Here is a 12725-nt window from a genome sequence, read left to right as displayed (position 1 = left end):
TTTAATATCCTGCTGCGTATACAAGTATATTTACGTCTGTTTATTAAGTCATCCTGTCTGAGTGTGTGTCTGGTGTATTTAAGCCTTATATGTGGCAAGAACCAGGTAGACCTGAACATTGTTACCGCCCCTGCTCTCTTGCCTCCACCAGACTTTCCTCTTATATTAGCTGACTGGCCGGTGGTCACCTGACTTAGCAGCCAAGTACCACGTGCCTGGGCCAACATGCGTGGTCCAGATGACCACTAAGAATTATTATCAGACACCACGCGAAACACAAAGATCAATGTATATATTATGAGGTGGGAGGGGAACCTGTGACTCGAGCTCTTTCTTTAGACTGACCAGGTCCTGACTAGCACTTTCTCTTTGTTTCACTGTACATGTCATTAGCATTTTTGTGCCGCAAATTTACACGTACTTGTGGAGTTAACTTGGTTAATTAATTTTATCACAGGGCCTCATTTTTGAGTTTCCTTAAGTTTGGGCATTGGAAATGAAGACAAGTTAGTTCCCTTAATAAACAAGACAAGTTAGTTCCCTTATGAAATAATGCAGATACTCTCACTAAACTATTTACATCTACCCTGTTGTGTGTCAAGCCTCTAACATCTACCTGCTGTGTTACATCAGACATTTTCACCCACCAGCCTGGTTTTATGTATCCTAAAGCTCAGGTTATACCCCATAAACCAGTCGAGTCACCCACCATTTGAGGGCGACACACGACAGGCCCAGTTGACTGCACACACAGTGGACTTGAGTGAAATACTTTCCAAAACATGTTGTGTAATTTTGTTTTTGGTTTTTTCTTCTTATGGAAATCGATTGCAGGTAAAGTTTAACGGCGTTTAATTAAAGATCTAAATAATAAAAATGTACTTTGAAATCTAATACTAAGTATTTAAAAAAGCAGTTATTTATGAGCTTACTAACGTTGGCATTAGATTGCTTTAGTTATATAACGTTAAATACAAGTTTTTATTTTTTTGGTTATTTTGGTACTTTAAACTTGAATCAATTATACCCGAATGTTTTTTAAAAATATTGTGTGGTAGAACAATAAAAATAATTCATGCTACCTTTCAACCAGGTAGTAATATAGTGTAAACATTACGGCCTAATAGGTTACCAGTTGTATGCTCTACTTTTCGACTGCCCCGTCCCACTAAGACGAAGTATTTAGCACTTAAGACATGTACTTATTTATTAACTTACACATTCTGGTTTTACAAATATATTAGTATTAGTTATAAAACCACGTAATAAAGAAACAAATGTTAAAAATATATTTAAAATTTGGTATTAAAAATCAGAAAAAAAAACAACAAATCTTGTTAACATTGGACCAGGAAGTACTAAACATTAAGGCCCTACAGGTTAGATAAAAACACAAGATGCTCTTAAGAATATTTTTTCTTCCTTTGCTGTGGAACATAGGTCACACTGTTATATGCTAATAAATTTATCTTTAAAATCGTACATCAAACGAGGCTTGTTACAAAGCTGACAAGACCAACTATCTCTCTTAAAAATGGCCACACCTGCTATTGAACATTCTTTTGTAATTACTACTTCAACGATTTTAGTCACACAAACCATGTTATCTTAGAACAATATTCAGTTTCACATTCTAAATGTAGCGTTGTCTTTGTCTAAAAAGAGTTAGCTATTAAAGAAAACAAACAACTGGCCTCGCCTTCATTACTTTCTGTGGCACCACTAGGACGGGTGTTACCCGATGCGGTATCTCTAGTTGTCATGGATCGTTGCACTTTAAAAAAGGGTACCTGAAGATCTGTCACTATTATAATCATAATTTTATGTATCTAAACTTCAATGAAACAAGTGATTTTTTTCTTGGTTGTCTCTTGAGCGGTACTCAAGTTTTACTTATTATTATTATTATTATTATTATTATTATTATTATTATTATTATTATTATTATTATTATTATTATTATTATTATTATTATTATTATTATTATTATTATTATTATTATTATTATTATTATTATTATTATTATTATTATTATTATTATTATTATTATTATTATTATTATTATTATTATTATTATTATTATTATTATTATTATTATTATTATTATTATTATTATTATTATTATTATTATTATTATTATTATTATTATTATTATTATTATTATTATTATTATTATTTCTCCATTGTAGTAAATGGTCAGACATTGGTCAGCGCAAGTGTGATAAAGGAGGGAGGGACTTTTACTGTGACATGTGACGCATCACGTGCTGGTGTACCAACAACTGCTACAACTGTTGTGTCCTTGGTCATAGGATGGACAGCTGGGACAGCAGTACCAACAACTTTTGCGAGATACAGGCTGTTTCCATCTCCTTATAATTCTAATGTGAGAGCTATTGTCTATCGAACCTAGCTCTTATTACAGTTCATTGTGTGCTTTGTGGTTTTTAGACGTTCTCTTAATTATGCATGCACTTTATCATTAAAAAATGGTTATAATTTAATTGTTTCATTTTTTTCATCAGTCTCCACCACAAACATCACCCGCCAGAAATTGGACTTTTAACTTCACTGGAAGCCAACGCGAAATATCTGCCACACCAAACAACAGGAACACGATGAAAATAGAAATGGTGGTCTATGATGCTAGATGTACAGATGCTGGCTTGTATTTCTGTAACGCTACTTACTTAAATACAGTGGGAGAGGCAACACCAACAGCGCAGTATCAAACTGTGACAGGCATCAGTTAGTTGGTTTAGATTCTAGAGACATATTTGTTAGAAAATTTACTTGTTATAAAATTAATAAACAGCTCTGTGCAGTTATATTTTTACAGACCCCCCACCACCCGATACAGTGGCGTAGCGAGGGGGGGGGGGGGGCGGGGGGACATATGTACCCGGGCACCGAAATTAGGGGGGGGGGGGCGCCAAAATGGGTTGGAAAAACAAATTGAAAGCTTGAGAGGGGGTGGTGCAAATCAAAAGTTCGAGGGGGGGGGGGTGCAAATCGAGGGCGAAGGGTCGCTACGCCACTGTCCCGATATTATTACACAAGTTTTAACTTTATTTTTTTCAATTTCTCACAAAAAACATTATATATCTATTTTTCCAATTATTTTAAATTTGTATCTTAATTAAAAAGATAATGCTGTTAATATTATGGATATATTTTTATGTAAAATACTTTCTACACATAGCCCGGGTAGTTCCTATGTCCCTGACTTTAGACCCCCAGTATTCTGAGGGACTGGGTCCTTACCAGTCAGTCAATCCTGCAGGGTCTAATGTTGCTTTGACCTGTAGGGTTTACGTAAGTTGGATTTGAACTTACTTTTGAACTAGAATCGTTTTTAGGTATATTAATATGTAGTTTCAGTTTTGAAGCAGCATTGTTTTACTGATTGTATTACTTACAATTAGTTTGTAAACACTTGTCAAAAAACAGGGACCAAAAGCTTTAACCTTCACCTGGAAGTACGGCCCTTCTCGCTCTGACGTCAACAGTTTCACGTCATATCCTGTACAAAACGCTATATCAGTCGATGAACCTGTTCAAATCAGTTCTGGGACAACCTGTGTCCAGTACGGTCATACGTCAACACTGAAGTTTCAAACAGAAGACATGTATGATGGCTACATGTATGTGTGTGTGGCTACAGAAAACAATGAAGACACAATTGTTGGGAACATAATTATATACACTCAACAAGGTGAATTTAGGGTGTTTGGGTCTGTGTTTATTTCAACTGAATACGTTACCAGTTTTTCTACAAAATATATACACGTTATACTAAATTATGTAAACAAATTACTAAAATTTTTACTAACATAATTTTAATTTCCAATACCCTTCAATCTAATTTTAAAGAACAGTTTATACTGTATAGTATACGACTGTTGTTGTTAAAAGGTAAGCAACAACTTTAAAAACATATATTATGTAGAATAACTTTGTTGGAAAAATAATATTTTCATAAGCTTTTCATAACAATGTATTTTATTATGTTTTGACAATAGTTTCTGCATAAAATCGTTCAATACAAATCTCTACTAAAAGAAGAGAATATTTCGTTGCTTAAATTTACGGCAGATTAGCATACTTTTTACTAATTCCTCAGTCACAGCGCCACCAAGTACAGAATCAGAAAACAACAAGAATGGCGTCAACGTCTTGTACTCCGTTCTTCCAATTGTTGCTGTAGTTGTTGTAGGAGCTGTTGTTGGTGTGGTAGTTGTTAATTTGAGAAAAGGTTGGTCGGGTTGTTTATACACATGCACATGTACATGCACATGTACATGCACATGCACATGCATCTACACCTACACCTACACCTACACCTACACCTACAACTACACCTACACCTACACCTACACCTACACCTACACCTACACCTACATCTACACCTACACCTACACCTACACCTACACCTACACCTACACCTACACCTACACCTACACCTACACCTACACCTACACCTACACCTACACCTACACCTACACCTACACCTACACCTACACCTACACCTACACCTACACCTACACCTACACCTACACCTACACCTACACCTACACCTACACCTACACCTACACCTACACCTACACCTACACCTACACCTACACCTACACCTACACCTACACCTACACCTACACCTACACCTACACTAACACCTACACGTACACGTACACATACACTTTCACGTACACGTACACGTCACGTACACGTACACATGTACAGACACAGTCACAGACACACAGACACACAGACACATAGACACACAGACATACAGACACAGATACACACAGACAAACAATCACATAGATACATAAATTGCCTATTAATCTGTGAATAACGTTTAGGGTGTCCAAATCGTGTCACAAAGAAAGCAAGTGAACCCAAGCCTACTACAACAACCACCAGAAGGACTTTACCTACACCACCTGATAGCGACGGCTATCTACAGGCTATCGATGTAAGAGAGACAGCAAGACACAACGCTCTACCAGATGCTACCTACCCAACACCTGTAATAGATCAGATTGCCCCGAACTATTACAGCTCTATTGACGACCCTCACTACAGCATACAACGTGTGGCTGGTGATCAGAATTACCAGAACACGACAACAGGTCGACACAATCGTACGATGAATGTAAACAATGCTCCTCAAAACTCAGCATCGAATGTTAACAAAGACAGTGAAAACTATTTGATCCCATTAGCATCGAATGTTAACATAGACAGTCAAAACTATTTGATCCCATCAGCATCGAATGTTAACAAAGACAGTCAAAACTATTTGATCCCCTTAGCATCGAATGTTAACAAAGACAGTCAAAACTATTTTCTACCAAAAAATGAGTTCAACACCGACCTAGATATCTATGACACACTTGATGACCTTGCGTCTGGTCATCAATATTCAAATGCTTAATTTAAGCTCAAGGTTGCTAAACCGAAACGACTCGAGTTCAAATCCTCGGGCAGATGAGGCTCTTTAGGAAAGACAGCTCCAAAATCAAGCAACTGCTGCCTTGTTGTTTGTTCTTGGTTGGACAAAGGCTATGGAACCAAACTTAAAAAAAAAAGAAGGCTGAAATCGGAATTAATATCGCATAATCAGTTGACGAAGAACGAAGTAGAAGATTCTGACTCATAATAATATAACAAACTATTGTTTTTGTAAGTTTCAGCAATTATCTACCATGTTAATCACTCATTTATTGTGTCAAAAACAATTAATTATTTGGAATAAAAAAGCCTCAAGTAAATATCCTGCAATCTGTATATTCAAAATTTTCATTTTAAAGAAAACAATTGTGTTTTATTGACTCAATGCAAAAATGTAACTCAAAATGTCTATATTTAATTTTAATCAGTTATTTCATTTAAATGTTTTTGTTGTTTTACTTGAATTCATGATCATTATTAAAAAAAAACAATAACAATTTTTTATTAAGGACATTAAAAAAAACCCTATTTAAAGTATGCCTATTTTCTAAATAAAAAAAACAACAAACAACAAACTATATCTGTTGAAGGTGATTCACTTCTGTGAGAGTCGACATCTGGTTAATCTAAATCCTATCTGGACATTTTCAAGATGGGCTGCTTAAAGCATTGGATTTCACAGAGTACATTCCCCTAGTTTAAAAGTAAAATATACAGACAAGGATGGTGACAAAGGATCTTCTACGCTTTGGTCATGTTATGTTTTACTGAAACAAGACACTGATGGGTTTATAGTTGGCTTTTTAAGATCACTGTCTGGATTCTGAGTAACATGGATATTAAACCACAACATTTTACCAGACTAAATATTTTCGTTTATTTGGTTCTGCCCGAGTTTCATAAGCTCAGCTAATTGGAAATCGAGCCGTTAATCCACTACACATTTCCGTTTTAAGAATCCAAACCTTTCTCAAATTAAAGTTTATTCGAGTCCTTTATTTGCATATACATCGCGTGACATTTTTTTTACATATTATGTATTAGGTATTATAGATTTGAGTTGAAATTGTTGCATACATAGCATGTATGTTTATCATAACATGTAGATCACGTCTGGTTTTGCTACACATCTCTAGTCTATCTCATCAGACAAGTTTCAGTTGTTTCCGTCGATTCGATGTGTCATCAGGTCTAACCTAGAAACCAGGACACGCATGAGCGGATTCTGGAATTGTCACAACACACCATGTCGACAGCTAAACCAGTTCGGTTAATACGTTCACCATGTTTTTTTTTTTATTTTCTACCTTTTGCCTTTTCGTGATATCGAACTCTTATACAGGTGAGTGTTTTTAATTTCAAAAGCGTCATTACAAAAATTAAAAAAAAAGACCAAAATGAGTTCATGCGAAAATTATGTTAGCTAACTATCACGCTGTAAGCTTTAATTTTAAATACTTAAAAAAATCGTTACACGCGTACGAAAATGTTTAAAACTTGAAAAAATACCCTGCTAATTTAAAAGTTACAACGTCGATAATTTTTATTTCGTCAAATCTTAAACACGGATATAAAATTTAACCACGAAAAAAAATATTATTTTTTTAAAAGCATGTAGGTCAGGTGTGTAGATGTGACGTTAAGATCCAATAAAAACCAAATACACACAAACACACACAAACACACATAGGGGTCATCCATAAATGACGTCACGCTGTTTTTTGACGATTTTTACCTCCCCCCTCCCCTCCGTCACACGTCGTCACAAAAAGCCAGACCCCCCCCTAAAATGACGTCACACCTCAACCTACAACCCCCTCAAAATTGCAGTTGAATTTTTTAAAAACATCGATATTTTTCCAAAATCTTGTCTAAACTATTACAATTTATTAAAAAAGTTATCTAAAACGCGAAATAACGTCTGAAATTCGTTTTCTAACATTGCTTTTTTATAATGCAAAAATGTGACGTCGCAACATCTGACCCCCCCCCCCCCCTCCCCCTCATCACACATCGTCACAAAATTACGGACCCCCCCTCCCCCCTACGAGTGTGACGTCATTTATGGATGACCCCATATATAAATATATACGTTTGTTACAGCAAGAATTGGGCGACATTTTGTTATTATTATTGATTGACATTCCTCACTTTTATTATTACTTAGAACTTTACAATTTATTTTACTGTCACATAGACAAATTACATTCCTAACATTATTAAAAATAAGAAAAAAAAAGAAACAAATTAACTGAAATTATGGTTAAAACACCTTGATCGTTATCTCTTTGTTTCACCAAACATTAGATTAAGCTAGACTACCCGTTATCTAGTTAGATAACTGTGGGTTTCGGGGGGGGGGGTGGTCATCCATAAATGATATCACGTCTGTCACTCAGAGGCGTAGCGACCCTTTTCGGCGCCCGGGGACAAACTTTTCGATTTGAACCCCGCCCCCCGCCCCACCGGCAAGATTTCGATATGCACCCCCCCCCCCTCAAACTTTCGATTTGCACCCCCCCCCTCAAACTTTCGATCCCCCTCAACCTTTCAATTTATTTTTCCAACCCATTTTGGCGCCCCCTAAGGTCGGCGCCCGGTGACATATGTCCCCCGCCCCCCCCCCTCGCTACGCTACTGCAGTGTCACTTATCGTCACAAAAAAACAGACCCCACATTCAAAAATATGTTTTTTATCTTTTAAAAACACCGAAAACACCGATTTCGGACTATCCCTTCATATGCTGACGTCACAGGTGACTTACTCAACCCTAATCCACCTGCCCTGTGTCCCGCCAAGTCTCAGACAACATGTTTTTATCGTTTAAAAAAACGATCCCAGCCGAGCATGTCTCTGACCACACTATCCCTTCATATGCTTAGGACAAACAAACAGATTAACTCTACTTCACCTGCCCTGTATCCCGCCAACTTAGCTATTGAACTCTGACGTCACAGATGACGTTTTATACTATACTTTAATACTTTGAGTCTCCTTATGCAACTTGATTTACGCGCATAGATCTAAATCTAAGTCTAGTAGTAGTAACTTTCAAATTAAATTTTATCTTTAATTAGCCAAACAAAGATTAATATAAAATAATGAAGGTCTGAAATTATCTAGATCTAGATAGAATTATCTAGATTCTACGACTCGTTTGCTTAAGTCTAGTATTTGCGTAACTCTTGCTAGATCTAGAAGTTCTAGATCTAGAATCTAGATCTAATCATTAGACCTATTCTAGCTAGATAAATCTAGATCTAGATAGATAAATCACAAAGATTTATATCAAGTATTTAAGGACTAAAAATGTATTATGATTATAAAATTGATTGTATTTTTATCTAATTAATCTTTGGTATGTATCTAATTAATATTTTGTTTCACCTAGAGTCTAGATCTAGATCTATAAATAACTTGCTTGGCCACATTATATTTTTAGATCTATAAATAACTTTCTTGCACAGATTGTAGAGCTAGAGAAATTTATTGTAAAACTAAATGAAAAAGGCAGTTGAAAATTTATATAAGTGTTTGAACGTAATAAAAACAGCAAACGGACGTATTGTTAAAGTTATGGCCGACAGAAAATTAGATTTAGAACGCGTTAAACTTTTGAATAGGCCTATAATGGAAGCCGCCATTTTATTGTACTAAAAAGTAAACAAAAAACTGTGACGTCACGGTTTCCGTCGAGTCTAGTGGTTTTTCTAATCTTTTAAAAAAATGTGGTTAATCTACCTATGAATAAATCAATAAATTAATTAACGTCTTTAAATAAATGTGTGATTAACAATCTGTCTTAAAACAAAAATTGTTCTCTACCTACATACTATTTTACAGCTCTTCACGATGAGTAGAACCATTTACAATAGTAAATAAGACAAACAAACAAAAAATAAATATTCAAACATGTAAATAAACTTGAGTTTTAGTAGTATAAAGATTTATTTTATTACTTAAAATATAATTATAGACGTGGTTTTTTTTACACATAGACCAGAGTAAGGCCAGGCGACAGCTAACCTCACCTTAACTTGACGCGCTAACAGTTGCTGGCCCGATCTAACAGAAATATTCGACGTGTTTGTTAGTTTTGATGTCTCAGTTTTTGGTCAAAATTTGTCAGGACGAATGTGATAGAGGAGGGAGGAACGTTTACTGTGACAAGTGACGCGCTACATGCTGATGTACCAACAACCGCTACAACGAGCGTATCTTTGACCAACAAATGTTTTAACTGTAGCAGGACTGTTCATAGGGTGGACTGCATGGACAGCATCACCAACAACTTATGCGAGATACAGGCTGTTTCCCCCACCATACAATTCTACTGTAAGCAGAATTGCCTTTATACGTGTTTCTACACAGTAATTCAGTATACTATGATGTACGGTATTTTAAAATATTTAATTCATGATCTAGCTTTGCTTGTATTGAACACAAAAAAAATTAGTTCATCATATAATATGTCCTGTTATACCCCTATTCTTTTATCAGACGTTCACATATACGTTTGACAAATCTTTAATGAACACAAAAACTGTTTTTTCAATTACTTTTTAAATTAAATATCATTAAAGGTTGCTTTAGTTTTTATTTTATAGAAAAAAAATATTAATTTTTAACAGCTCCTACCACAGTCATCACCCGCCAGAAATTGGACTTTTAACTTTAGTGGAAGTCAACAAGGAACATCAGATACACCAAACAACAGGAACACGATGAAAATAGAAATGGTGGTCTATGATGCTAGATGTACAGATGCTGGCTTGTATTTCTGTAATGCTACCTACATTAGCTCAGCGAGGAATTATTACCAACAGTTCACTATCAAAATGTCTCCAGCATAAGTAAGTTACTTCGCAGCATTAGATGTAATGTGAATAATAATTTATGAGTATGGTTTAGATTTTTTAAAAATTCGACATTTGGATTTTAATTAAGACTTGTAATTTAATTTAATGTAATTTAATTATATTAATGCTTTTTAAAGCGCGAGCAGATAAGAAGGACTGGATCCATACGAGTCAGTCAATTTTATAGGGTCTAATGTTAATTTAATTTGTTGAGTTAATGTGAGTTGAAAATTTTCATTCCTATTTTCTTAAGTTGGGTATTAATCTATTTTAAACTTTCAAATTATGAACTAATATTAAAACAGGGTCCGAAACAACTAACCTTCACCTAGAAGTACGGCCCTTCTAGCTCTGACGTCAACAGTTTCACATCATATCCTGTACAAAACGCTATATCAGTTGATGAACCTGTGCTGGTCAGTTCTTGGAAAACATGTGTCCAGTACCGTCATACGTCAACACTGAAGTTTCAAGACAAGTAAGATGGCTACATGTAGGTATGTGTGGCTACAGAAAACAACAGAGACACAACTGTTAGGAATATGACGATGTAGACTAAACAGGGTAAAACTCCGTTTTTTCGTTAAAACTATTTTAAAAAATAGAGTAATTACACACACACATACACACACGTATATATATATATATATATATATATATATATATATATATATATATATATATATATATATATATATATATATATATATATATATATATATATATATATATATATATATATATATATATATATTAAGCTAATGAAAATGGGTCTACAATGAGGCTAACTAAAACGTTATACGTTACATTTCAATTGTTTGCGAATAAACCTTATCTGATTCACTCCTTCCCCGTAAATACGTTAAAAGTCTCCTGTGCCTCACATTTTCTTTGACTGCTGTGAGATTTTTTATTAGTTTGTTTTATTCATTGATTTGTATATTTTGTAACCTAAAAAAATGCTGAATACGTGTAAATCAAAGTTCAACGATTTAATTGCGATAATTCCAGCACAAACAGCAGCCAGTGTTACGATGAAACCGGTGAGAGGTCACAATTTAGGTGGGAAACCTATGAGAGGTCAAGTGTGGTGGAAAACCTGTGAGACTTTATACATTTGGTGGGAAACCTGTGAGATTTTACACAATTAGGACACGATGTAACAAGAGGGACAAGCGTCCGTCAAATAGGAGCCATTAAAACGTAATTTTCGTTCTGTATACGCTTTTAATTTAGTTATCGATTACTTGTTAATAGATTAAAAACTTAATTAGGTAATGAATGCTTTTTTTTGCTTACATTGAGGCATAATTATTTTTATGTCATTCCTGTTCAATAATATATAAAACAATAATATTTCAGTGACTACATCTCATTGTATTGAAACAACATCAGATTTTTATAGAAGGGGACACAACTTATATCCTTATGTTGATCAAGCAACTATGAATACAACTGTTTCATGAACCGCTATTTTTTCAATTTTTTTTTAGATTTACACGCTCATTTATCTTTGTTTTTTAAGGTTAGCACATTTTTTGGTTATATTTGTAATTATGACTTGCCTACATTTTATATCTGTTACTCTGTAGGCCAATTAAATTTCGATTATCCCGAATAGCGGGATAGTCGCTTGCCCCAAATATATTTCCCTGAACGCTACACTTTTATAAGAAATCCAAATATAATTTCATTTACATATCCTTGTTGTTTAAATTTATTGTTAAAGATAGTTCCGGGAACTCCTATACTATGGGATTGAAATCTTTGCTTTGGGGCATATTTCAGACGGTGTAAATAGTCCTGGCCACATCTGAAATATTTTTAATTCAACGAATAAATATAAAAAGTTTTTATTTCTTTTCTGACGTATTTGTTGATTAACGAGTTGTATATTGAACTAGCCCTGAGTACCTGTTTCCCGTGAATTATAGGCCTATATATTTGTTACTGTTATCCTTGTTTGGAAAAATAATATATAAGATAGTTAATGGTAAACACGCTATGTGCTTTACTACACGTTGAACGATTTTAGTGACAAAGCAAAGAAATAATTTAATATTATTAGTCAACACATCACTATATTAAATGCCCCCACTGATTAAGAGACTTTAATGCTCAATGATATTATTTTATTTTTTAAAAGTAATTTGTGCTATTTTTTAGTGAGAAAATTGTATACATTTTATAGCGTACGTCTTGATAAAAAATCTATAGATCTAAATCAAATTTGAATGAAATTGTTCATTTCTGCATATTCTAAAATTGGAAGCTGACGCCATTAGTTTGTGTACTTTCCGTATTTGAAACATGTGGCATGTGACGTCATTGTTTATTGCGTTCTTGTCACAACCATAAACACTTTTCCGGTTGCATAATTAAAAAAGGGGATTTTACATTCGAAAATGCTT

The 12725-nt window shown here is 34.4% G+C and overlaps 1 protein-coding gene and 1 long non-coding RNA gene across 2 annotated transcripts; both read left to right on the top strand.

Moving 5' to 3' along the window:
• The first annotated feature begins 712 nt into the window (after positions 1-712).
• LOC131944733 (uncharacterized) lies at positions 713-5842 on the top strand. The gene is made up of 7 exons (XM_059305534.1): positions 713-834; positions 2190-2386; positions 2526-2748; positions 3203-3315; positions 3451-3715; positions 4124-4255; positions 4863-5842. Exons 1-7 carry the CDS (start codon positions 783-785, stop codon positions 5435-5437), a joined length of 1557 nt encoding a protein of 518 aa, XP_059161517.1. The 5' UTR covers positions 713-782; the 3' UTR covers positions 5438-5842.
• Positions 5843-10043: 4201 nt separating this feature from the next.
• Positions 10044-12478, top strand: LOC131944740 (uncharacterized). Its single transcript, XR_009387071.1, has 4 exons — positions 10044-10308; positions 10620-10878; positions 11326-11517; positions 11677-12478. It is a non-coding gene; the product is annotated as an uncharacterized LOC131944740 (long non-coding RNA).
• Positions 12479-12725: the final 247 nt, after the last annotated feature.

The sequence above is a fragment of the Physella acuta genome, unplaced genomic scaffold, assembly GCF_028476545.2.
Source record: "Physella acuta isolate Inbredline_101_S28 unplaced genomic scaffold, ASM2847654v3 ptg000048l, whole genome shotgun sequence".
NCBI lineage: Eukaryota > Metazoa > Mollusca > Gastropoda > Physidae > Physella > Physella acuta.
Note: the sequence above shows the minus strand (reverse complement) of the source record. Positions and strands in the feature narration are given on the sequence as shown.

What these genes read in the sequence shown, in the direction of transcription:
- LOC131944733 (XM_059305534.1), top strand. Translation starts at nt 783, where the DNA reads ATGTTGTGTAATTTTGTTTTTGGTTTTTTCTTCTTATGGAAATCGATT. An exon ending in CTTATGGAAATCGATTGCAG is followed by an intron (nt 835 to 2,189) that starts GTAAAGTTTAAC and finishes TCTCCATTGTAG; the next exon opens with TAAATGGTCAGACATTGGTC. An exon ending in AGTTGTTAATTTGAGAAAAG is followed by an intron (nt 4,256 to 4,862) that starts GTTGGTCGGGTT and finishes AATAACGTTTAG; the next exon opens with GGTGTCCAAATCGTGTCACA.